This window comes from Crinia signifera, chromosome 5, assembly GCF_055691185.1.
Source record: "Crinia signifera chromosome 5, ASM5569118v1, whole genome shotgun sequence".
Lineage (NCBI taxonomy): Eukaryota > Metazoa > Chordata > Amphibia > Anura > Myobatrachidae > Crinia > Crinia signifera.
The window spans coordinates 187,457,681-187,484,166 of NC_139221.1; the positions used below are offsets into that span (position 1 = coordinate 187,457,681).

Genomic DNA, 26,486 nt, shown 5'->3' on the forward strand with positions numbered 1-26,486 from the left:
CGGGGTCTTAATATCGCATAATGGAGCTGCTTTTATGCTATTTTGGCTTCAGGATGGCGAATTAAAAGGCCGTCATTCCATAGGAGGCAGCCGTCATTCCGCAATATTCTGCATGTAAAATATGTGTAATGGTCTTAGCAAGAAGTATACCAAAAATATAGTTGATATGTGCAATAATTTCAGAAATATTAATATAAAAGTCATTTTCTCCCATTATAGTCAATTGGCATTCCTTATCTGCAGACAACACTGTCATTCCACTGTCATTCCACTGTGCTATTTTAATGCTATTTTGGCTTCAGGATGGCGTAATAAAAGGCCGTCATTCCATAGGAGGCAGCCGTCATTCCGCGTCACGTGACATGTTTACGAGAGTAGGGGTGTAGGCGGGCATATTTGGAAAAGGATGAGCGCGTGCACTATGGGGATCACCGTAACATCGGGGTCTTAATATAGCATATTGGAGCTGCTTTAATTCTATTTTGGCTTCAGGATGGCGAATTAAAAGGCCGTCATTCCATAGGAGGCAGCCGTCATTCCGCGTCACGTGACATGTTTACGAGAGTAGGGGTGTAGGCGGGCATATTTGGAAAAGGATGAGCGCGTGCGCTATGGGGATCACCGTAACATCGGGGTCTTAATATCGCATAATGGAGCTGCTTTTATGCTATTTTGGCTTCAGGATGGCGAATTAAAAGGCCGTCATTCCATAGGAGGCAGCCGTCATTCCGCAATATTCTGCATGTAAAATATGTGTAATGGTCTTAGCAAGAAGTATACGAAAAATATAGTTGATATGTGCAATAATTTCAGAAATATTAATATAAAAGTCATTTTCTCCCATTATAGTCAATTGGCATTCCTTATCTGCAGACAACACTGTCATTCCACTGTCATTCCACTGTGCTATTTTAATGCTATTTTGGCTTCAGGATGGCGAATTAAAAGGCCGTCATTCCATAGGAGGCAGCTGTCATTCCGCGTCACGTGACATGTTTACGAGAGTAGGGGTGTAGGCGGGCATATTTGGAAAAGGATGAGCGCGTGCGCTATGGGGATCACCGTAACATCGGGGTCTTAATATCGCATATTGGAGCTGCTTTAATGCTATTTTGGCTTCAGGATGGCGAATTAAAAGGCCGTCATTCCATAGGAGGCAGCCGTCATTCCGCGTCATTCTGCATGTAAAATATGTGTAATGGTCTTAGCAAGAAGTATACCAAAAATATAGTTGATATGTGCAATAATTTCAGAAATATTAATATATAAGTCATTTTCTCCCATTATAGTCAATTGGCATTCCTTATCTGCAGACAACACTGTCATTCCACTGTGATTCCACTGTGATTCCACTGTGGTATTTTAATGCTATTTTGGCTTCAGGATGGCGAATTAAAAGGCCGTCATTCCATAGGAGGCAGCCGCCATTCCGCGTCAGGTGACATGTTTACGAGAGTAGGGGTGTAGGCGGGCATATTTGGAAAAGGATGAGCGCGTGCGCTATGGGGATCACCGTAACATCGGGGTCTTAATATCGCATATTGGAGCTGCTTTAATGCTATTTTGGCTTCAGGATGGCGAATTAAAAGGCCGTCATTCCATAGGAGGCAGCCGTCATTCAGCGTCACGTGACATGTTTACGAGAGTAGGGGTGTAGGCGGGCATATTTGGAAAAGGATGAGCGCGTGCGCTATGGGGATCACCGTAACATCGGGGTCTTAATATCGCATAATGGAGCTGCTTTTATGCTATTTTGGCTTCAGGATGGCGAATTAAAAGGCCGTCATTCCATAGGAGGCAGCCGTCATTCCGCGTTATTCTGCATGTAAAATATGTGTAATGGTCTTAGCAAGAAGTATACCAAAAATATAGTTGATATGTGCAATAATTTCAGAAATATTAATATATAAGTCATTTTCTCCCGTTATAGTCAATTGGCATTCCTTATCTGCAGACAACACTGTCATTCCACTGTCATTCCACTGTGCTATTTTAATGCTATTTTGGCTTCAGGATGGCGAATTAAAAGGCCGTCATTCCATAGGAGGCAGCCGTCATTCCGCGTCACGTGACATGTTTACGAGAGTAGGGGTGTAGGCGGGCATATTTGGAAAAGGATGAGCGCGTGCGCTATGGGGATCACCGTAACAATGGGGTCTTAATATCGCATATTGGAGCTGCTTTAATGCTATTTTGGCTTCAGGATGGCGAATTAAAAGGCCGTCATTCCATAGGAGGCAGCCGTCATTCCGCGTCACGTGACATGTTTACGAGAGTAGGGGTGTAGGCGGGCATATTTGGAAAAGGATGAGCGCGTGCGCTATGGGGATCACCGTAACATCGGGGTCTTAATATCGCATATTGGAGCTGCTTTAATGCTATTTTGGCTTCAGGATGGCGAATTAAAAGGCCGTCATTCCATAGGAGGCAGTCGTCATTCCGCGTCACGTGACATGTTTACGAGAGTAGGGGTGTAGGCGGGCATATTTGGAAAAGGATGAGCGCGTGCGCTATGGGGATCACCGTAACATCGGGGTCTTAATATCGCATAATGGAGCTGCTTTAATGCTATTTTGGCTTCAGGATGGCGAATTAAAAGGCCGTCATTCCATAGGAGGCAGCCGTCATTCCGCGTCATTCAGCATGTAACATATGTGTAATGGTCTTAGCAAGAAGTATACCGAAAATATAGTTGATATGTGCAATAATTTTAGAAATATTAATATAAAAGTCATTTTCTCCCATTATAGTCAATTGGCATTCCTTATCTGCAGACAACACTGTCATTCCACTGTCATTCCACTGTGCTATTTTAATGCTATTTTGGCTTCAGGATGGCGAATTAAAAGGCCGTCATTCCATAGGAGGCAGCCGTCATTCCGCGTCACGTGACATGTTTACGAGAGTAGGGGTGTAGGCGGGCATATTTGGAAAAGTATGAGCGCGTGCGCTATGGGGATCACCGTAACATCGGGGTCTTAATATCGCATAATGGAGCTGCTTTAATGCTATTTTGGCTTCAGGATGGCGAATTAAAAGGCCATCATTCCATAGGAGGCAGCCGTCATTCTGCGTCACGTGACATGTTTACGAGATTAGGGGTGTAGGCGGGCATATTTGGAAAAGGATGAGCGCGTGCGCTATGGGGATCACCGTAACATCGGGGTCTTAATATCGCATAATGGAGCTGCTTTAATGCTATTTTGGCTTCAGGATGGCGAATTAAAAGGCCGTCATTCCATAGGAGGCAGCCGTCATTCCGCAATATTCTGCATGTAAAATATGTGTAATGGTCTTAACAAGAAGTATACCAAAAATATAGTTGATATTTGCAATAATTTCAGAAATATTAATATATAAGTCATTTTCTCCCATTATAGTCAATTGGCATTCCTTATCTGCAGACAACACTGTCATTCCACTGTCATTCCACTGTGCTATTTTAATGCTATTTTGGCTTCAGGATGGCGAATTAAAAGGCCGTCATTCCATAGGAGGCAGCCGTCATTCCGCGTCAGGTGACATGTTTACGAGAGTAGGGGTGTAGACGGGCATATTTGGAAAAGGATGAGCGCGTGCGCTATGGGGATCACCGTAACATCGGGGTCTTAATATCGCATAATGGAGCTGCTTTAATGCTATTTTGGCTTCAGGATGGAGAATTAAAAGGCCGTCATTCCATAGGAGGCAGCCGTCATTCCGCGTCATTCTGCATGTAAAATATGTGTAATGGTCTTAGCAAGAAGTATACCAAAAATATAGTTTATATGTGCAATAATTTCAGAAATATTAATATATAAGTCATTTTCTCCCATTATAGTCAATTGGCATTCCTTATCTGCAGACAACACTGTCATTCCACTGTCATTCCACTGTGCTATTTTAATGCTATTTTGGCTTCAGGATGGCGAATTAAAAGGCCGTCATTCCATAGGAGGCAGCCGTCATTCCGCGTCACGTGACATGTTTACGAGAGTAGGGGTGTAGGCGGGCGTATTTGGAAAAGTATGAGCGCGTGCGCTATGGGGATCACCGTAACATCGGGGTCTTAATATCGCATATTGGAGCTGCTTTAATGCTATTTTGGCTTCAGGATGGCGAATTAAAAGGCCGTCATTCCATAGGAGGCAGCCGTCATTCTGCGTCACGTGACATGTTTACGAGATTAGGGGTGTAGGCGGGCATATTTGGAAAAGGATGAGCGCGTGCGCTATGGGGATCACCGTAACATCGGGGTCTTAATATCGCATAATGGAGCTGCTTTAATGCTATTTTGGCTTCAGGATGGCGAACTAAAAGGCCGTCATTCCATAGGATGAAGCCGTCATTCCGCGTCAGGTGACATGTTTACGAGAGTAGGGGTGTAGACGGGCATATTTGCAAAAGGATGAGCGCGTGCGCTATGGGGATCACCGTAACATCGGGGTCTTAATATCGCATAATGGAGCTGCTTTAATGCTATTTTGGCTTCAGGATGGAGAATTAAAAGGCCGTCATTCCATAGGAGGCAGCCGTCATTCCGCGTCATTCTGCATGTAAAATATGTGTAATGGTCTTAGCAAGAAGTATACCAAAAATATAGTTGATATGTGCAATAATTTCAGAAATATTAATATATAAGTCATTTTCTCCCATTATAGTCAATTGGCATTCCTTATCTGCAGACAACACTGTCATTCCACCGTCATTCCACTGTGCTATTTTAATGCTATTTTGGCTTCAGGATGGCGAATTAAAAGGCCGTCATTCCATAGGAGGCAGCCGTCATTCCGCGTCACGTGACATGTTTACGAGAGTAGGGGTGTAGGCGGGCATATTTGGAAAAGGATGAGCGCGTGCGCTATGGGGATCACCGTAACATCGGGGTCTTAATATCGCATATTGGAGCTGCTTTAATGCTATTTTGGCTTCAGGATGGCGAATTAAAAGGCCGTCATTCCATAGGAGGCAGCCGTCATTCCGCGTCACGTGACATGTTTACGAGAGTAGGGGTGTAGGCGGGCATATTTGGAAAAGGATGAGCGCGTGCGCTATGGGGATCACCGTAACATCGGGGTCTTAATATCGCATAATGGAGCTGCTTTTATGCTATTTTGGCTTCAGGATGGCGAATTAAAAGGCCGTCATTCCATAGGAGGCAGCCGTCATTCTGCGTCACGTGACATGTTTACGAGATTAGGGGTGTAGGCGGGCATATTTGGAAAAGGATGAGCGCGTGCGCTATGGGGATCACCGTAACATCGGGGTCTTAATATCGCATAATGGAGCTGCTTTAATGATATTTTGGCTTCAGGATGGCGAATTAAAAGGCCGTCATTTCATAGGATGAAGCCGTCATTCCGCGTCAGGTGACATGTTTACGAGAGTAGGGGTGTAGACGGGCATATTTGGAAAAGGATGAGCGCGTGCGCTATGGGGATCACCGTAACATCGGGGTCTTAATATCGCATAATGGAGCTGCTTTAATGCTATTTTGGCTTCAGGATGGAGAATTAAAAGGCCGTCATTCCATAGGAGGCAGCCGTCATTCCGCGTCATTCTGCATGTAAAATATGTGTAATGGTCTTAGCAAGAAGTATACCAAAAATATAGTTGATATGTGCAAAATTTTCAGAAATATTAATATATAAGTCATTTTCTCCCATTATAGTCAATTGGCATTCCTTATCTGCAGACAACACTGTCATTCCACTGTCATTCCACTGTGCTATTTTAATGCTATTTTGGCTTCAGGATGGCGAATTAAAAGGCCGTCATTCCATAGGAGGCAGCCGTCATTCCGCGTCACGTGACATGTTTACGAGAGTAGGGGTGTAGGCGGGCATATTTGGAAAAGTATGAGCGCGTGCGCTATGGGGATCACCGTAACATCGGAGTCTTAATATCGCATATTGGAGCTGCTTTAATGCTATTTTGGCTTCAGGATGGCGAATTAAAAGGCCGTCATTCCATAGGAGGCAGCCGTCATTCTGCGTCACGCGACATGTTTACGAGATTAGGGGTGTAGGCGGGCATATTTGGAAAAGGATGAGCGCGTGCGCTATGGGGATCACCGTAACATCGGGGTCTTAATATCGCATAATGGAGCTGCTTTAATGCTATTTTGGCTTCAGGATGGCGAATTAAAAGGCCGTCATTCCATAGGATGAAGCCGTCATTCCGCGTCAGGTGACATGTTTACGAGAGTAGGGGTGTAGACGGGCATATTTGGAAAAGGATGAGCGCGTGCGCTATGGGGATCACCGTAACATCGGGGTCTTAATATCGCATAATGGAGCTGCTTTAATGCTATTTTGGCTTCAGGATGGAGAATTAAAAGGCCGTCATTCCATAGGAGGCAGCCGTCATTCCGCGTCATTCTGCATGTAAAATATGTGTAATGGTCTTAGCAAGAAGTATACCAAAAATATAGTTGATATGTGCAATAATTTCAGAAATATTAATATATAAGTCATTTTCTCCCATTATAGTCAATTGGCATTCCTTATCTGCAGACAACACTGTCATTCCACTGTCATTCCACTGTGCTATTTTAATGCTATTTTGGCTTCAGGATGGCGAATTAAAAGGCCGTCATTCCATAGGAGGCAGCCGTCATTCCGCGTCACGTGACATGTTTACGAGAGTAGGGGTGTAGGCGGGCATATTTAGAAAAGGATGAGCGCGTGCGCTATGGGGATCACCGTAACATCGGGGTCTTAATATCGCATATTGGAGCTGCTTTAATGCTATTTTGGCTTCAGGATGGCGAATTAAAAGGCTGTCATTCCATAGGAGGCAGCCGTCATTCCGCGTCACGTGACATGTTTACGAGAGTAGGGGTGTAGGCGGGCATATTTGGAAAAGGATGAGCGCGTGCGCTATGGGGATCACCGTAACATCGGGGTCTTAATATCGCATAATGGAGCTGCTTTTATGCTATTTTGGCTTCAGGATGGCGAATTAAAAGGCCGTCATTCCATAGGAGGCAGCCGTCATTCCGCGTTATTCTGCATGTAAAATATGTGTAATGGTCTTAGCAAGAAGTATACCAAAAATATAGTTGATATGTGCAATAATTTCAGAAATATTAATATATAAGTCATTTTCTCCCATTATAGTCAATTGGCATTCCTTATCTGCAGACAACACTGTCATTCCACTGTCATTCCACTGTGCTATTTTAATGCTATTTTGGCTTCAGGATGGCGAATTAAAAGGCCGTCATTCCATAGGAGGCAGCCGTCATTCCGCGTCACGTGACATGTTTACGAGAGTAGGGGTGTAGGCGGGCATATTTGGAAAAGGATGAGCGCGTGCGCTATGGGGATCACCAAAACATCGGGGTCTTAATATCGCATATTGGAGCTGCTTTAATGCTATTTTGGCTTTAGGATGGCGAATTAAAAGGCCGTCATTCCATAGGAGGCAGCCGTCATTCCGCGTCACGTGACATGTTTACGAGAGTAGGGGTGTAGGCGGGCATATTTGGAAAAGGATGAGCGCGTGCGCTATGGGGATCACCGTAACATCGGGGTCTTAATATCGCATAATGGAGCTGCTTTTATGCAATTTTGGCTTCAGGATGGCGAATTAAAAGGCCGTTATTCCATAGGAGGCAGCCGACATTCCGCAATATTCTGCATGTAAAATATGTGTAATGGTCTTAGCAAGAAGTATACCAAAAATATAGTTGATATGTGCAATAATTTCAGAAATATTAATATAAAAGTCATTTTCTCCCATTATAGTCAATTGGCATTCCTTATCTGCAGACAACACTGTCATTCCACTGTCATTCCACTGTGCTATTTTAATGCTATTTTGGCTTCAGGATGGCGAATTAAAAGGCCGTCATTCCATAGGAGGCAGCCGTCATTCCGCGTCACGTGACATGTTTACGAAAGGAGGGGTGTAGGCGGGCATATTTGGAAAAGGATGAGCGCGTGCGCTATGGGGATCACCGTAACATCGGGGTCTTAATATCGCATATTGGAGCTGCTTTAATGCTATTTTGGCTTTAGGATGGCGAATTAAAAGGCCGTCATTCCATAGGAGGCAGCCGTCATTCCGCGTCACGTGACATGTTTACGAGAGTAGGGGTGTAGGCGGGCATATTTGGAAAAGGATGAGCGCGTGCGCTATGGGGATCACCGTAACATCGGGGTCTTAATATCGCATAATGGAGCTGCTTTTATGCTATTTTGGCTTCAGGATGGCGAATTAAAAGGCCGTCAATCCATAGGAGGCAGCCATCATTCCGCAATATTCTGCATGTAAAATATGTGTAATGGTCTTAGCAAGAAGTATACCAAAAATATAGTTGATATGTGCAATAATTTCAGAAATATTAATATAAAAGTCATTTTCTCCCATTATAGTCAATTGGCATTCCTTATCTGCAGACAACACCGTCATTCCACTGTCATTCCACTGTGCTATTTTAATGCTATTTTGGCTTCAGGATGGCGAATTAAAAGGCAGTCATTCCATAGGATGAAGCCGTCATTCCGCGTCAGGTGACATGTTTACGAGAGTAGGGGTGTAGACGGGCATATTTGGAAAAGGATGAGCGCGTGCGCTATGGGGATCACCGTAACATCGGGGTCTTAATATCGCATAATGGAGCTGCTTTAATGCTATTTTGGCTTCAGGATGGAGAATTAAAAGGCCGTCATTCCATAGGAGGCAGCCGTCATTCCGCGTCATTCTGCATGTAAAATATGTGTAATGGTCTTAGCAAGAAGTATACCAAAAATATAGTTGATATGTACAATAATTTCAGAAATATTAATATATAAGTCATTTTCTCCCATTATAGTCAATTGGCATTCCTTATCTGCAGACAACACTGTCATTCCACCGTCATTCCACTGTGCTATTTTAATGCTATTTTGGCTTCAGGATGGCGAATTAAAAGGCCGTCATTCCATAGGAGGCAGCCGTCATTCCGCATCACGTGACATGTTTACGAGAGTAGGGGTGTAGGCGGGCATATTTGGAAAAGGATGAGCGCGTGCGCTATGGGGATCACCGTAACATCGGGGTCTTAATATCGCATATTGGAGCTGCTTTAATGCTATTTTGGCTTCAGGATGGCGAATTAAAAGGCCGTCATTCCATAGGAGGCAGCCGTCATTCCGCGTCACGTGACATGTTTACGAGAGTAGGGGTGTAGGCGGGCATATTTGGAAAAGGATGAGCGCGTGCGCTATGGGGATCACCGTAACATCGGGGTCTTAATATCGCATAATGGAGCTGCTTTTATGCTATTTTGGCTTCAGGATGGCGAATTAAAAGGCCGTCATTCCATAGGAGGCAGCCGTCATTCCGCGTTATTCTGCATGTAAAATATGTGTAATGGTCTTAGCAAGAAGTATACCAAAAATATAGTTGATATGTGCAATAATTTCAGAAATATTAATATATAAGTCATTTTCTCCCATTATAGTCAATTGGCATTCCTTATCTGCAGACAACACTGTCATTCCACTGTCATTCCACTGTGCTATTTTAATGCTATTTTGGCTTCAGGATGGCGAATTAAAAGGCCGTCATTCCATAGGAGGCAGCCGTCATCCCGCGTCACGTGACATGTTTACGAGAGTAGGGGTGTAGGCGGGCATATTTGGAAAAGGATGAGCGCGTGCGCTATGGGGATCACCGTAACATCGGGGTCTTAATATCGCATATTGGAGCTGCTTTAATGCTATTTTGGCTTTAGGATGGCGAATTAAAAGGCCGTCATTCCATAGGAGGCAGCCGTCATTCCGCGTCACGTGACATGTTTACGAGAGTAGGGGTGTAGGCGGGCATATTTGGAAAAGGATGAGCGCGTGCGCTATGGGGATCACCGTAACATCGGGGTCTTAATATCGCATAATGGAGCTGCTTTTATGCTATTTTGGCTTCAGGATGGCGAATTAAAAGGCCGTCATTCCATAGGAGGCAGCCGTCATTCTGCAATATTCTGCATGTAAAATATGTGTAATGGTCTTAGCAAGAAGTATACCAAAAATATAGTTGATATGTGCAATAATTTCAGAAATATTAATATAAAAGTCATTTTCTCCCATTATAGTCAATTGGCATTCCTTATCTGCAGACAACACTGTCATTCCACTGTCATTCCACTGTGCTATTTTAATGCTATTTTGGCTTCAGGATGGCGAATTAAAAGGCCGTCATTCCATAGGAGGCAGCCGTCATTCCGCGTCACGTGACATGTTTACGAAAGGAGGGGTGTAGGCGGGCATATTTGGAAAAGGATGAGCGCGTGCGCTATGGGGATCACCGTAACATCGGGGTCTTAATATCGCATATTGGAGCTGCTTTAATGCTATTTTGGCTTTAGGATGGCGAATTAAAAGGCCGTCAATCCATAGGAGGCAGCCGTCATTCCGCGTCACGTGACATGTTTACGAGAGTAGGGGTGTAGGCGGGCATATTTGGAAAAGGATGAGCGCGTGTGCTATGGGGATCACCGTAACATCGGGGTCTTAATATCGCATAATGGAGCTGCTTTTATGCTATTTTGGCTTCAGGATGGCGAATTAAAAGGCCGTCATTCCATAGGAGGCAGCCGTCATTCCGCAATATTCTGCATTTAAAATATGTGTAATGGTCTTAGCAAGAAGTATACCAAAAATATAGTTGATATGTGCAATAATTTCAGAAATATTAATATAAAAGTCATTTTCTCCCATTATAGTCAATTGGCATTCCTTATCTGCAGACAACACCGTCATTCCACTGTCATTCCACTGTGCTATTTTAATGCTATTTTGGCTTCAGGATGGCGAATTAAAAGGCCGTCATTCCATAGGAGGCAGCCGTCATTCCGCGTCACGTGACATGTTTACGAGAGTAGGGGTGTAGGCGGGCATATTTGGAAAAGGATGAGCGCGTGCGCTATGGGGATCACCGTAACATCGGGGTCTTAATATCGCATATTGGAGCTGCTTTAATGCTATTTTGGCTTTAGGATGGCGAATTAAAAGGCCGTCATTCCATAGGAGGCAGCCGTCATTCCGCGTCACGTGACATGTTTACGAGAGTAGGGGTGTAGGCGGGCATATTTGGAAAAGGATGAGCGCGTGCGCTATGGGAATCACCGTAACATCGGGGTCTTAATATCGAATAATGGAGCTGCTTTTATGCTATTTTGGCTTCAGGATGGTGAATTAAAAGGCCGTCATTCCATAGGAGGCAGCCGTCATTCCGCAATATTCTGCATGTAAAATATGTGTAATGGTCTTAGCAAGAAGTATACCAAAAATATAGTTGATATGTGCAATAATTTCAGAAATATTAATATAAAAGTCATTTTCTCCCATTATAGTCAATTGGCATTCCTTATCTGCAGACAACACTGTCATTCCACTGTCATTCCACTGTGCTATTTTAATGCTATTTTGGCTTCAGGATGGCGATTTAAAAGGCCGTCATTCCATAGGAGGCAGCCGTCATTCCGCGTCACGTGACATGTTTACGAGAGTAGGGGTGTAGGCGGGCATATTTGGAAAAGGATGAGCGCGTGCGCTATGGGGATCACCGTAACATCGGGGTCTTAATATAGCATATTGGAGCTGCTTTAATGCTATTTTGGCTTTAGGATGGCGAATTAAAAGGCCGTCATTCCATAGGAGGCAGCCGTCATTCCGCGTCACGTGACATGTTTACGAGAGTAGGGGTGTAGGCGGGCATATTTGGAAAAGGATGAGCGCGTGCGCTATGGGGATCACCGTAACATCGGGGTCTTAATATCGCATAATGGAGCTGCTTTTATGCTATTTTGGCTTCAGGATGGCGAATTAAAAGGCCGTCATTCCATAGGAGGCAGCCGTCATTCCGCAATATTCTGCATGTAAAATATGTGTAATGGTCTTAGCAAGAAGTATACCAAAAATATAGTTGATATGTGCAATAATTTCAGAAATATTAATATAAAAGTCATTTTCTCCCATTATAGTCAATTGGCATTCCTTATCTGCAGACAACACTGTCATTCCACTGTCATTCCACTGTGCTATTTTAATGCTATTTTGGCTTCAGGATGGCGAATTAAAAGGCCGTCATTCCATAGGAGGCAGCCGTCATTCCGCGTCACGTGACATGTTTACGAGAGTAGGGGTGTAGGCGGGCATATTTGGAAAAGGATGAGCGCGTGCGCTATGGGGATCACCGTAACATCGGGGTCTTAATATCGCATATTGGAGCTGCTTTAATGCTATTTTGGCTTTAGGATGGCGAATTAAAAGGCCGTCATTCCATAGGAGGCAGCCGTCATTCCGCGTCACGTGACATGTTTACGAGAGTAGGGGTGTAGGCGGGCATATTTGGAAAAGGATGAGCGCGTGCGCTATGGGGATCACCGTAACATCGGGGTCTTAATATCGCATAATGGAGCTGCTTTTATGCTATTTTGGCTTCAGGATGGCGAATTAAAAGGCCGTCATTCCATAGGAGGCAGCCGTCATTCCGCAATATTCTGCATGTAAAATATGTGTAATGGTCTTAGCAAGAAGTATACCAAAAATATAGTTGATATGTGCAATAATTTCAGAAATATTAATATAAAAGTCATTTTCTCCCATTATAGTCAATTGGCATTCCTTATCTGCAGACAACACTGTCATTCCACTGTCATTCCACTGTGCTATTTTAATGCTATTTTGGCTTCAGGATGGCGAATTAAAAGGCCGTCATTCCATAGGAGGCAGCCGTCATTCCGCGTCACGTGACATGTTTACGAGAGTAGGGGTGTAGGCGGGCATATTTGGAAAAGGATGAGCGCGTGCGCTATGGGGATCACCGTAACATCGGGGTCTTAATATCGCATATTGGAGCTGCTTTAATGCTATTTTGGCTTTAGGATGGCGAATTAAAAGGCCGTCATTCCATAGGAGGCAGCCGTCATTCCGCGTCACGTGACATGTTTACGAGAGTAGGGGTGTAGGCGGGCATATTTGGAAAAGGATGAGCGCGTGCGCTATGGGGATCACCGTAACATCGGGGTCTTAATATCGCATAATGGAGCTGCTTTTATGCTATTTTGGCTTCAGGATGGCGAATTAAAAGGCAGTCATTCCATAGGAGGCAGCCGTCATTCCGCAATATTCTGCATGTAAAATATGTGTAATGGTCTTAGCAAGAAGTATACCAAAAATATAGTTGATATGTGCAATAATTTCAGAAATATTAATATAAAAGTCATTTTCTCCCATTATAGTCAATTGGCATTCCTTATCTGCAGACAACACTGTCATTCCACTGTCATTCCACTGTGCTATTTTAATGCTATTTTGGCTTCAGGATGGCGAATTAAAAGGCCGTCATTCCATAGGAGGCAGCCGTCATTCCGCGTCACGTGACATGTTTACGAGAGTAGGGGTGTAGGCGGGCATATTTGGAAAAGGATGAGCGCGTGCGCTATGGGGATCACCGTAACATCGGGGTCTTAATATCGCATATTGGAGCTGCTTTAATGCTATTTTGGCTTTAGGATGGCGAATTAAAAGGCCGTCATTCCATAGGAGGCAGCCGTCATTCCGCGTCACGTGACATGTTTACGAGAGTAGGGGTGTAGGCGGGCATATTTGGAAAAGGATGAGCGCGTGCGCTATGGGGATCACCGTAACATCGGGGTCTTAATATCGCATAATGGAGCTGCTTTTATGCTATTTTGGCTTCAGGATGGCGAATTAAAAGGCCGTCATTCCATAGGAGGCAGCCGTCATTCCGCAATATTCTGCATGTAAAATATGTGTAATGGTCTTAGCAAGAAGTATACCAAAAATATAGTTGATATGTGCAATAATTTCAGAAATATTAATATAAAAGTCATTTTCTCCCATTATAGTCAATTGGCATTCCTTATCTGCAGACAACACTGTCATTCCACTGTCATTCCTTTTAGTATGTCACCTATAAAATGACAGAAGCAGATTGGTACTTTATCTCTTTCTGTGTTGTAGTACTATGCAATGTGCAGCATAGCTAGTGATTACACACATAATGATAACACTTCCGACACTTCTGCCTGCCATCGACCATCGATGATTAGAAAACATCGATGGGTTATGCCCGATGCCGAATAGTTTTGACATCGATGGAGGAGAACCAGATGGTTTCCCACCATCGATGTCAGGCTTAACTGAATAGTTTCATTTTTCTTTTTTCATCTAGGGCTGGGACACCGAGCATAGCTTCGCCCCCGACACCCGTGAAGCCCCGCCCCCGTATTTTGATTGGCCCAGAGGCTAATCTTTCAAAGCAAATGGATGATATCCATCGATATATTAAAACATCGATATCATCCATTGCATACTTATATACTATCGATGGTCAGTTGCACTTTTGCAATCGATGGTAACCATCGATGGAAAAGGCAACGATGGCCATCCCACCATGACCGTTTCCATTCCAACCGTGACGTAATTGGTGCTCCCGGAAGTGCACGCCCTTCTCACAACTAGAATGAGATTTGTAAATGAAGTGAATTTGGAGCTGCCTTTTATGCAAGGTAATCTAGCGGCCATTTTCTAGGAGCCAAGTTTGTCTACAGCGTATTTCTATGGCTTATTCTTGATGGCTGCAGAACGTAGCATGTTCTTTTTTAACTTCATTTCTTCACTTTAGTGTTTGGAACAGGGTCTGTTCCGGAGGTAGGTCATGTTACATGTTTGTCTCAATGGTTATTTGCTGCTGGCGTTTTACCGTGTAGGTGAGAGCAGGGTTTTTAGGCATCACTAATTGCATAAAAACAAATTGGTGTTGTTATAATTTATTTTGTTTGTTGTGCAGCAAATCGGAATTGATTTTGATTCGAAACGAATAGTGCGGTGATGCCAGTGTTCTCTCCCTAACGTCAATAGCTATAAGCAATGTGCCATTGTGTCCCGGGAGTGCTTATTGCTATTAAATATGTCTAATACTGTCTGCCCTGCATGTTAATAAAAACAATACTTGGTACTTCCTCATCTTTTTGGCCACCACTACGCCAGTTACATTAGCTGCTATATTCGCCATTGTCTCCCGCTACATAAGGATTTTTGGCGAGGGAACTGTTACAAATCCTGTGTCCACGCCACCATCTTTACCTTTAGTAAAGTTGTGGCAAGTGAGGCGAGTGAACGATGATGCTACGTAAATTCCGTAGCTTAAGCGGTGGCCGCAAAGATGAGGAAGCACCCAATACTTTAATTATAAGTGGTAATGAATATTTCAGATGTTGATTTTAGTTAGCAACTTACTCAGATAAAACAGATAAGGTGCGTATACACGGGGGAGATATATTGCTCAGCAATATATTGCTCAGTAATATATTACTTAGTGTCTCCTTTTCATCAGCGACCAGAGATGGTCGCTGATGAGAAGGAACCTCTGCCGGGGGAGCCGCAGAGGTAATCAGCTGGTCGCAGGAGCAAGCTCCTGCGACCAACGTTTAGAATAGGGCTGAAAACGGGAGCGCGGGGCACACTCCCATCACTGGCAATATGGTCGCCAGCAACAATATTCCCAGTGATTTCAGCCCCTATCGCCCCCGTGTGTACACAGCTTTACTTTTAAAAATCAGTAAGGCCTCAGGACCCCACACACTGCATTTTTTGTAGGTCTCACCGAATCGCAAGGGAAATAATTAGCTCCACCTGTGGATCTTTTAAAATGTGTTAGTGAGTAATGAATGCACCTGTGCACATGCCTGGTGACCTAGAAAACATGAACTGTGTGGGGTCCTGAGGACGGAGTTTGAGAAACCCTGCCCTAGAACGTTTATCTCATGTTATTTTGCATATGTTGTAATGGCTTGAAGCTACGTTAGCACTGTCCTTTTATTGTTAATAGCATAATTTATATAAATAGCACCACAAGGGATCCACAGTGCCCAGTTACAGAGTTCATAAACAAGTAATCAAAATGTGACTGACGGCCCACATACACTTGTGCACTATTTTCCTGTGATTGCGGTGATCAGTTATATGAGAAGATTCCAATTTGCATGTGATTGACAAGGGTGGTCCCTTGGGCATCGTAGCTGAGCCTGTGAGTGACACAGCTGCACAAGCAATCTCTTGGACTGCTTCTGAGCCAGGCAGGCTTGGCTGGGATTGCGTCCGATATATCTCATGCAAAAGAACTGCTTGCTCAAGGGTGATTGCGTTCGTGTTCTCCGAGGGGAGAAGGCACACAAGTATATTTATTTATTTGGTACTTATGTAGTATCTGGACGCCCGATTTTCTGATTGTATGCCTTACCTTAAGATGCGATTTGATGCGATTTTGCATAGGATTCCATGTTAACAAGGTCCTGTTCATTTCCCCACTATCCAAGTGGGCATAGTTGATTTTATATAGCGTGGCGAGCGGACGCAGAAAACATTTTAAGTAATCCGCGGGGCTCGCGCTCGCCACGCTTTCTAAAATCAACTCTATGCCCATTTGGATAGTGGAGAAATGAACAGGACTATGTTAACATTGAATCCTATGGAAAATCGCATTGCATGCGATGCGATGCGATTCAATGTGATTTTCCAACCCGATTTGAAAATCTGGCGTCCAGATACTACATAAGTACCATTTATTTATTAACAGTTTCTTATATAGAGCATACATATTCCGCAGCGCTTTACAGAGTATAGTTGAACATTCACATCAGTCCCTGCCCCAGTGGAGTTACAATCTATATTCCCTACCACATATACACGCACACAGACATTCTAGGGTTAATTTGTTGGGAGCCAATTAGCCTACCTGTATATTTTTGGATTGTGGGAGGAAACCAGAGTACCCGGAGGAAACCCACGCAAGCGCGGGGAGAATATACAAACTCCGCACAGTTAGAGCCATGGTGGGAATCGAACCCATGACCTCAGCACTGTGAGGCAGTAATGCGAAGTATATGCAAAGCTTTACAGTTCAAGACCGTATAGTACAGGGTATATAAAATATGGTACTTGTGTATTATCACGGCGCCCACGATGTTCATCGTACTGCATCGCATGCAATATAGCGGCATGCGATGCGATTTTTAATTGTACAAGCACCCTGATGGGTGCTTACAATGTTAAATGCACCCCCCATTGTCAACGCCACCCCCACTATCAACGCCAACCCGAAGCGTGGCGAGCTTGAGAGGGGCGGCGGTACGCGTCCTCCGACCTTTTCATACCCCCACTAGCCACGTTGGCGTGGAGTTGATTTTAGATAGTGTGGCGAGCGCAGCGAGCCACCGAGCCCAAAGCGTGGCAAGCAGACGCAGAATACATGTAAAGTAATACGCGCCCCCATATGCTCACCACACGATCTAAAATCAACTCCACGCCAACGTGGATAGTGGGGGTATGAAAAGGACGGAGCACGCGTACCGCTGTGCTCGCCACGCTTTGTGTTGGTGTTGATAGTGGGGGTCGCGTTGACAATGGGGGTGCATTTAACATTACAAGCACCCATCAGGTTGTTTGTACAATTAAAAATCGCATCGCATGCCATTTGCTGGCATGTGATGCTATGCGATATTTAATTGTACATTCCATGTCATTTAACGCGAACATCGCATACCTTATTTAGTGGTATGCGATGGGTGCCGTGATAATACACAAGTACCTAAAATATCTGCACCAGCAGATGATAATGAAATAAGTATTGGGGTGGAGTAAAACTGAGGGGTTAGATGCCATCGAAGGAAGTATGGCCATGGTTTAGGTAATAGAAGGAAGTGGGTGCTGCTCGTGACAGCTTACATTCTAAAGGGGGATGGGATACTTTATATGTGTGCCTCCAGACATAGAAGTCTTGTTCTTAACATTTTTTTTTCTATGTGAAGTGGTTTTCAATTTATTACATACATTTTTCTATGATTATTTCTTTCCAAACATACTGTAGATTGTCTGCTGTAAGGAAATATGTATCGACCGAGTAAGCTATATCGAAAAGGGGTTACATACAATCATGGAAAATATGTAAGTGCCCATTGATTTAACAGTCATAGCGGTGTGTGTGTGTGTTTTTGTTACTACTGTTGCATTAAATTTTCTTTGTTTGTAAATAGTGATATGTAAAAAAACTCCTGCCACTCGTTCTTTTCTTTGTGAATAAGATTAGCCCTATTACTCTTGATGTAACATAACAGTGTAAAGCCATGAAAGCCATTGCTGTCCAAGCAGGTAAATGCTATTCTACCAGTACTTGACACCCTGGATAAACATGAATGGGCCTGACGCTCCTTGCAAATGTATCAATAAATCTGATTTGATACACCTACTGTGTAAACTGCTTTGTGAAAAAAGTGCTGTAGTATTTCAAACTTTCACCACTTAGAAAAAAGACTTAGTAATGTATGGCAAAATGCCAATTAAGGCCCCCATACATTATGAGATTTATCTGACCTGTAAAATTGCATCTGATTTCCCCTGAACTTCGGAGCTGGCGGAGGACAGGAGTGCACGGTGGCGGCAGCGGAAGACAGGAGCGCTGGTGGGGAGCGGTGTACATACCTGGCTGGGGACCAGAGCTGTCAGGCGGCGGGACTCAGTAGTGGCAGCATATGACTTTGAAACACTGGATGGCCCTCTGATTGGCTGATGCCGCTGAGAGAGAGCTCTCAGCCAATCAGCGTCCGCCTGAATGCTAGGCCGCTGATTGGCTGAGAAAGCTATACGTTTGGGGTAAAGAAAAGATAACTCTTTTTTTGGGGGCACTTTCTTAAATTATTATACTTTTACTGTCATAACATATAAGGGATAATCCAAAACATCAAACAGTGAATATTTTGGGAGTATGCAGGCTATTTAAGAGGAAGTTTGGGCAGTTGGGGAGAGAGAGAAAAAAGGGGAAAGTAATATGTAATTTTTAATTGTTTTTAATGCTTGTGGGATGGATTGGGTATGTGGTATCCACAAGGCTGTGATATTATAGGTCAACACACATATTTAAAAATGGTGAATGTTTCAGCTTGTTCCAGTCAAGTTGTCCATGCGTGGGGTTCCTTAGAATTCCCTGGACAATTGATCTTTTTGGCTGATTTTTTTGTTTTTTTCAATGCTCTGTGGCTGTGCAATATTCTTATTGCTTACTGGGATATTGTCCCATATAGCAAAAAAACTCGTGATAATGTGAGTATTTAAAATGCTAAGTGATATTAAAATGGCGATAATGTTCTTATACAATGGTGACGGCCACTATGACAGGAAACCCTTTAAATTGGCGCCCATGCGCTAGGTTATGCAGAGTGCAAGTTCGTCTGAGGTTTGAATATTTGGGAAATCAGATGTGCACCCCTAGGGTCCCAACTGTCCCGTGTTTACCCGTGTGCCCGTAGGGCAGTGAACGGGTTAAACAGTACACAGATTCAGGGGCCGCTAATTGGGGGCAACAGAAGAAAGAAAACTGGGATCTGCTTTTGGGGCTCAGCTCCTGGATCACCCCTGATGGAAATACCAGCGCAGGGGGTCACTCTTTGGCTGGCCGCAATGAGAGTCCCTTAGCGAAAGTAATAAGATTGAGATAATAGCACAAATAGGATTCAGCAGGTATTGGTCAGCTATGTATGTACTATAACAATGTTGTAAATAGTTATAATCTATCTTCAATATTCCACAATGTGTTCATACAAATTGCAAAGCTGCAATAATTTACTAAGCCTTTGAACGCACAAATATATGTTTGGGAATAATAATTTCTACCAATAGCTGAAAGAAAAGAACCTGCTGGTATCAATATCTCACAAAAGAAGAATTACTGTCAAAAAGATTTTTAGGTACATCTCTGTGATCACAGTGATATGGATTTTGTGATCATTACATCCCTTGATAATTACTCAGACTTTAATATCCATTTGCTCATACTTCGAAAAACAGGTACTCAATATACACTATCCAATTCAAACTCATCCAATTTCTTGGGCGATATTTATCGCTTTAAGTACCTCTCACTATATTAACTGCAAACTACGTATATGCACACTGCAGGCACCATTACTCTCACTTACATAGTACATGAGGGATATGCATAGGTTTAGGTTTGACCAAGGTCCTTATAACTGGTCAAACAGAGACATTTGTTCATACAAATATTTAGACATCACGTCCCAAACCATGGCATTTTACTTATCCTTCTGATGTGACTTCTGTCTGTGCTTAAATAGCCCCTGGGTCCTCTCTGTGGCCGTCTTTCCACCCTGCTGTACGCGCGTTTCGCCGAGTAGGCTTGTTCACCAGTGTATTGCTTTTATTAAAATGTGTGCTTTATATACCTCTTGTGTTAAACGGCGATTGCCGTCAGCTGTTATTATTACAGCTAGTAACCCGTCCGTGCGGGTATCCCATTGGTGGTTGCTTGTGGATAGTAACTCCCCCTTCCATCCCCATCCTCTGATAGGTCACTGGGGATCGAGCCCCCCTACGTTTACAACGGGGTGACGCACGGCTCTCCCACGCTGATGTGGGGAGTTATCCTAATGCCGCGATCATCCTCCTGTGAGACTACATGTCCCACAGTTCTTTGCGCCTGCACATCGCGTATCCTAGCAGGGCAAATAGTACTAATCTCCGGTGCTCTCTATTTTATTTTAGTTGGTCCGCTCTATGTGGTGGCCGCACCATGCACCTATTTTATAGCTGGGATCATGCCATTTTACATGCGATATTGGTGTATATGGCAAACTACATTACCCACAATCCTCCGTTAGGATTGTTTTCCTCTGTTCCGTATATGAGTCCCATGTTGTCATGGTGATTTTTGTCAACAAATTTCAGACTGATTTCAAATATGCTTATAGTCAGTTGTATCGGAGGACATTTCCAGAGGTGAACAGCCGCAGAGATTTATTTGTATGGAAATAGGATGTTCGTTTACTTTAATTTGGTAAGACAGAACTGTGGCTCTAATATTGTTCAATATGACAGGACGCCATGGCTGGGATGAGTTGATATTTAGATATTGTGGACATATTTAGGGTCTGGCCGAGAAATATAGTAAATAGGTCACTTAATTCACTAATGAGGGTGTTATTTAAAGGGTAACATACTCTTATACCAGATTTGAAAGATTTTGTTAGGTTATGTCTTATTTTACGTAAGATGGGTGATTATTTTACTGTGCTATTTAAGTAGTTATTTAGAAGTGCTAGTGCTCCTCATTCTTAGTTAATCGGTGATAGTGAGCAATGGGCTGTTAATTTATATTGTGCTGAATTGTGTTACTTTAATAATCATGTGATGCTCATATATTTGTTATATTTTAACTATTACGTGAACTGATCTGGTTTATGATATATTTAATCATAGTGAAGAATAGTGTAAATCTATGTGACACTGCAACTTAAAAAGTGAAAGGTGAAAAAAATTTTGAAAGGTGAAATTTTTTTTAATTAAATAGGAATATGAGTTGTCTGTACCTCTAAATACGTAAGTATCGTCTTTTTGACCTATGTTACTTTTGTATCTCTGAAGAATTCATATTTCTTTATATATTTGTTAGTTAATTTTTAATTAGCATTTTAAATACTCACATTATCACGAGTTTTTTTGCTATATGGGACAATATCCCAGTAAGCAATAAGAATATTGCACAGCCACAGAGCATTGAAAAAAACAAAAAAATCAGCCAAAAAGATCAATTGTCCAGGGAATTCTAAGGAACCCCACGCATGGACAACTTGACTGGAACAAGCTGAAACATTCACCATTTTTAAATGTGTGTTGACCTATAATATCACAGTCTTGTGGATACCACATACCCAATCCATCCCACAAGCATTAAAAACAATTAAAAAATACATATTACTTTCCCCTTTTTTCTTTCTCTCCCCAACTGCCCAAACTTCCTCTTAAATAGCCTGCATACTCCCAAAATATTCACTGTTTGATGTTTTGGATTATCCCTTATATGTTATGACAGTAAAAGTATAATAATTTAAGAAAGTGCCCCCCAAAAAAGTTATCTTTTCTTTACCCCAAACATATGGTTATCCATAACTCTGGGGAGCACCACCAACTAGTATATGGTTTTGTATTTATATCTCTAATGGCATAAAAGTTGGTACTAAATGATGGTAGCGATCTAAGAGTCAGTGCAAGCCAAAACCCCCTGTTCCTGGTAACATACAACTATACTGAGTCAGATCTCAGTTTCCGGTCTTAGCACGACACATATTATTCAAGGATATTGCAAATCAAAAATTATAGCATTTGGATAGGGAGATATACAAAGCACCAGATAGTGGAGAATATCCACCCAATAACACAAATAAGTGATTGAGGGATCTCGGTACTGAAAGAATGGCGACCTTTTCTCTTAAAAGTGAACTCCAGGCTAGGAGAAAAAATGTGAGTGATCTGGATAACATCTTCCCGGACCTCAATTTAGGAGAGGGTATTCGGACCGGCTGGAATGAGGACCTAAGTGAACTGAAATATAAGCTACAAAAGAGAACTAGAACATCATGGGATTTGACTACCCTGGAAAACTATTTGAAGCAAAAATTGACACCTAGAGGGCTTAGACCCAGAGTCTTTCCAGCTTTCCAACTGGCCAACGATAGCCTAACGAAAGACTGGGAGGAAACATTATTGAAATGCTTGCAGGATTTGATGTCTTTGTTAATAAAACATAATCACTTGGTGCTCGGCCAGTGGGAAAAAGAAATTGAAGAACTAGGTCTGAAATTGGAACCGTGGGAAAAAGATCCAATATTTCAAAAGAACTTTGAAAAACTGAACAAAGACCTAGACAGCTACGAGCAGGAGATTATTAATAGGAAGAGAAATAAGTTCAACCGAGACCAAAAAGATTTCGAAACCGGTAACATCTTCAAATGGAATAAGATGGAAGGTAAGAGATATATGCGTAAACCAAGAGATGACCCGGGTTATGCCTATTCCGAAACGGAATCATCTGGAGGGGATGATTTCTCCGACAATAGTGGATCAAGCACCACAGAAAGAGATCATAGGCGAGAACAATTCAATGAACAGAAATCTTTTTTAGAGGGTGGACCTGGAGCCAGGGCAAAATATCGACCAAAAGGAAGACGAGGAGGAGCCGGAAGAAATCAAAAAGAAAATCCCAATTGGATTTATCAGCAATCCTCCAGATACCCAGTCAGGGAGAAGTAGAAAATATTGAAATAAATGAAGAGGGAAATTTGAAAATAATTAATCTATCCACCAAGATACTAACCGCAGAACAGATAAAAGTACTAGAAAAGGGATTGTCCTTTTCTCCGACAAAACAATTTAACCGCTTCCAATGGGAGAAGGACTTGAAGCTTTTTGGGAGGAAGGTACTCCTCAAGAAATTCTTTATGCCAAAAGAAGACACGGGAACAACTGATGCATATATCCAGACAGGAGGATCTGTAAGGATAGAAGCAGAAGACATGGCAGCATTGGCTAGTTTGGAAGAATTACAACAGGAATTAGAAGATGGAGGGAGTACCCCCAATTATTCTCCTAAGAATAGACCTTTGTGTCACAAAAGTCCAACTTCTTCCCCACAGACCAAAACTGCCCACAAGTCCAGATCTTTCACAAACTTGTAGCCCGTGACCTGGATAAACTGTATGATGCCTCTCGCAAAAACAAAACCCAATATAACAATCTCCAAAAGGGAGAGATCCAAGCCATCAAGGAAATCAAGGAATGGGACGATATACAGATTAAACCGTCTGATAAAGGCGGGAATATCGTCCTATGGCCAAATAGTATGTACCAGAAAGAAGCCCTGAGACAACTCCAGGACAAAAAATGTTATGAGAGTATACTTCTCAACCCAACGGAGAACTATAATGATACTCTAAACAGAATACTGGACAGAGCTCTGACAAATGGGACTATACTCAAACAGGAATATGATTTCCTGAGAATCTCCCACCCCAAAACCCCGACCTTTTATCTATTGCCGAAAGTGCATAAAAATCTGTTGGAACCACCAGGTCGCCCGATAGTGTCGGGGATAGGGGGTCTGTCGGAGAATCATCTTCATTGATTTACATCTGTGTCACCACGTACTCACCCTGCCCTCGTATCTTCAGGATACATCAGATGTGTTGCGGAAATTGGACGATATCCGATTAGAAGAGAACTACATCTTGGCAACACTAGACGTCGAGTCGCTGTATACGAGTATACAACACGCAGTTGGATTAGAGGCAGTACGGTATTTTCAGCAGATGGAGAGGCTGACCGAATTCCACACATTCATTGTGGAGTTGCTGGAGTTTGTACTCTCCCGTAATTACTTCACATTCGGAGACCGATTTTATTTGCAGACAAGGGGCACTGCAATGGGGGCGGCGTGTGCCCCTACATATGCAAATATTTTTTTGGGATGGTGGGAGAGGGAAGCCGTATTTAATGATGAGAACGATCGATATACCAAACACATCATTGGATGGTGGAGGTATATCGATGATATCCTACTGATATGGGAGGGAGAGGAAGACATGTTACTATCATTCATCAGTCACCTCAACCAAAATAAGATAAACATCAGGCTTACCCACCACATCAGTAGGCAAACAGTACCATTTCTGGACCTAAATATATATAGAGGCGAAGATAATACGATCCAGATGCAACTATATAGAAAGGATACGGCAACAAACTCCATCTTGCATCAGTCCAGCTCGCACTTCCCACCTACGGTGGATAATCTACCAAAAGGCGAATTTTTACGTCTTCGGAGGAACTGCTCCGACAGACAACAGTTTGAACAACAAAGTGAAGAACTGGGGGAGAGATTAAAGGAGCGAGGATACAGTAAGAGGAGGATCAAACGGGCAAGGAGAGAAGCATCTCAACTGAAGAGAGAAACATTGATCTTCCCCGATAAAAAGAGAGAAAAAGAGACGTTTGTGGGAAACTACTGCAGGGAATGGAAGAATATTCAGCAGATAATCCAAAAGCACTGGTCTGTTCTCCTATTGGATGAAGATCTCTCTCAGATACTGGATCCGAAAGTGGCCATGAGCTGGAGGCGCTCGAAAAATCTAAAAGACGAACTCGTCCATAGCCATTTTTCTAAGACAGCTACTAAACGCCCAGATAGGGTGGTTGGTTCTTTCCCATGTGGAAATTGTAAAGCGTGTCAATACATGCGGAAAATCAAAGAAGTACAGGACAGGCATGGAAATAAAATTAAGATTAACACCTTTTATCAACTGTAACACCACAGGCGTAGTTTACTGTATTACCTGCCCCTGCAAAAAGAATTACGTGGGCATGACAACAAGACCACTCAAGCAGAGGGTATTAGAACATGCAGGATCAGTAAGAAACGCAACAGCAGATCTTGCTAAATTTAAGAAATTGACGTCAGTGGCACGCCACTTCCTGAGGCAACATGGAGGCTCTTTTCAAGAAGCAAGTGTATGCGGACTGGAAAAAATCAGCCTGGGGATTAGAGGCGGGGATTTACAGAAAAAACTCATGCAACGGGAAAGTGAGTGGACCTTTAAACTCGATGGACTCACACCGGATGGATTGAATGAGTACATCAATTATCAGGTCTTTTATCTGAGGAATCTACAAATATATAAAGAAATATGAATTCTTCAGAGATACAAAAGTAACATAGGTCAAAAAGACGATACTTACGTATTTAGAGGTACAGACAACTCATATTCCTATTTAATTAAAAAAATTTTCACCTTTCAAAATTTTTTTCACCTTTCACTTTTTAAGTTGCAGTGTCACATAGATTTACACTATTCTTCACTATGATTAAATATATCATAAACCAGATCAGTTCACGTAATAGTTAAAATATAACAAATATGTGAGCATTAAAGAAAAATGACTAGCGCTCTGGCTATAAATTGGTAATCAATGGTTTACTGATAGGGTGTGGATGTCAAAAACTGCCCAATGTCTAATAGGTGTAATCAATGTCTTAGGAAGATATGACAATGAGGTAAAATGAAATATATTTATTTATCAGGTAGCATGGATGTATTATCAGCATACAAACATGTGGGGTGGGAAAGGGGGGTGAGAGGGAAGGCCCTTGTGGAGGGATCCGGGGAAAGCAAGTATGTGGCTGCAATAGCCTGATTGTCCAAGTTCACAGAGGGATGTATGGTCCCAAAGCAGACACCGCTTCACCTCCTGCGGTGAACGCGGTCTGTGTGCTCTGGATGGGGGTGGGCAGTGGAGGGGAAAACAGTCACAAGTCCCAGCTGCGGTATTGTTCGGTTGCTGAAATGGTTCAAGGGGTCATGGAAAGTGTCCAAGTGGCGCCCAGTCCAGAGCGTCCTCCTGCTGGTCCTGGCGGTGCACCCAACACTTACCTGATACCCGGTGGTGTCCTCTCTACGACCGTCCCACGTCGCGCTGAGTCTGGCTGTGTCCTGCTGGTGTCTGCACAGCCGTGCAGCAGCACCAGTGAAGATTCCGCGTCGCTTCCACAGTAACCTCAGTACTTCCGGGTCCCGCAGCTGTGCGTTCGCCGGGTACCTAGGGTCACTGGAGTAACACGGGCTCGACTCCCGGTGGGGAGGAGGCTGCTGT

General features: G+C 43.1%; 1 protein-coding gene across 12 annotated transcripts in view; it reads left to right on the forward strand.

The window, feature by feature from the left end:
* Positions 1 to 14,382: 14,382 nt before the first annotated feature.
* Positions 14,383 to 26,486, forward strand: part of LOC146080731 (uncharacterized) — a 258,773-nt gene continuing 246,669 nt past the window's right edge. For 8 of the 12 annotated variants that reach the window (XM_083188323.1, XM_083188324.1, XM_083188325.1 and 5 more), the window contains exons 1-2: positions 14,513 to 14,645; positions 17,863 to 17,939. In XM_083188323.1, the coding sequence (XP_083044449.1) occupies positions 17,883 to 17,939 (57 nt within the window). In that variant the 5' untranslated portion in view covers positions 14,513 to 14,645; positions 17,863 to 17,882. The other 4 variants (XM_083188319.1, XM_083188314.1, XM_083188317.1 and 1 more) reach the window with 3 other exon arrangements.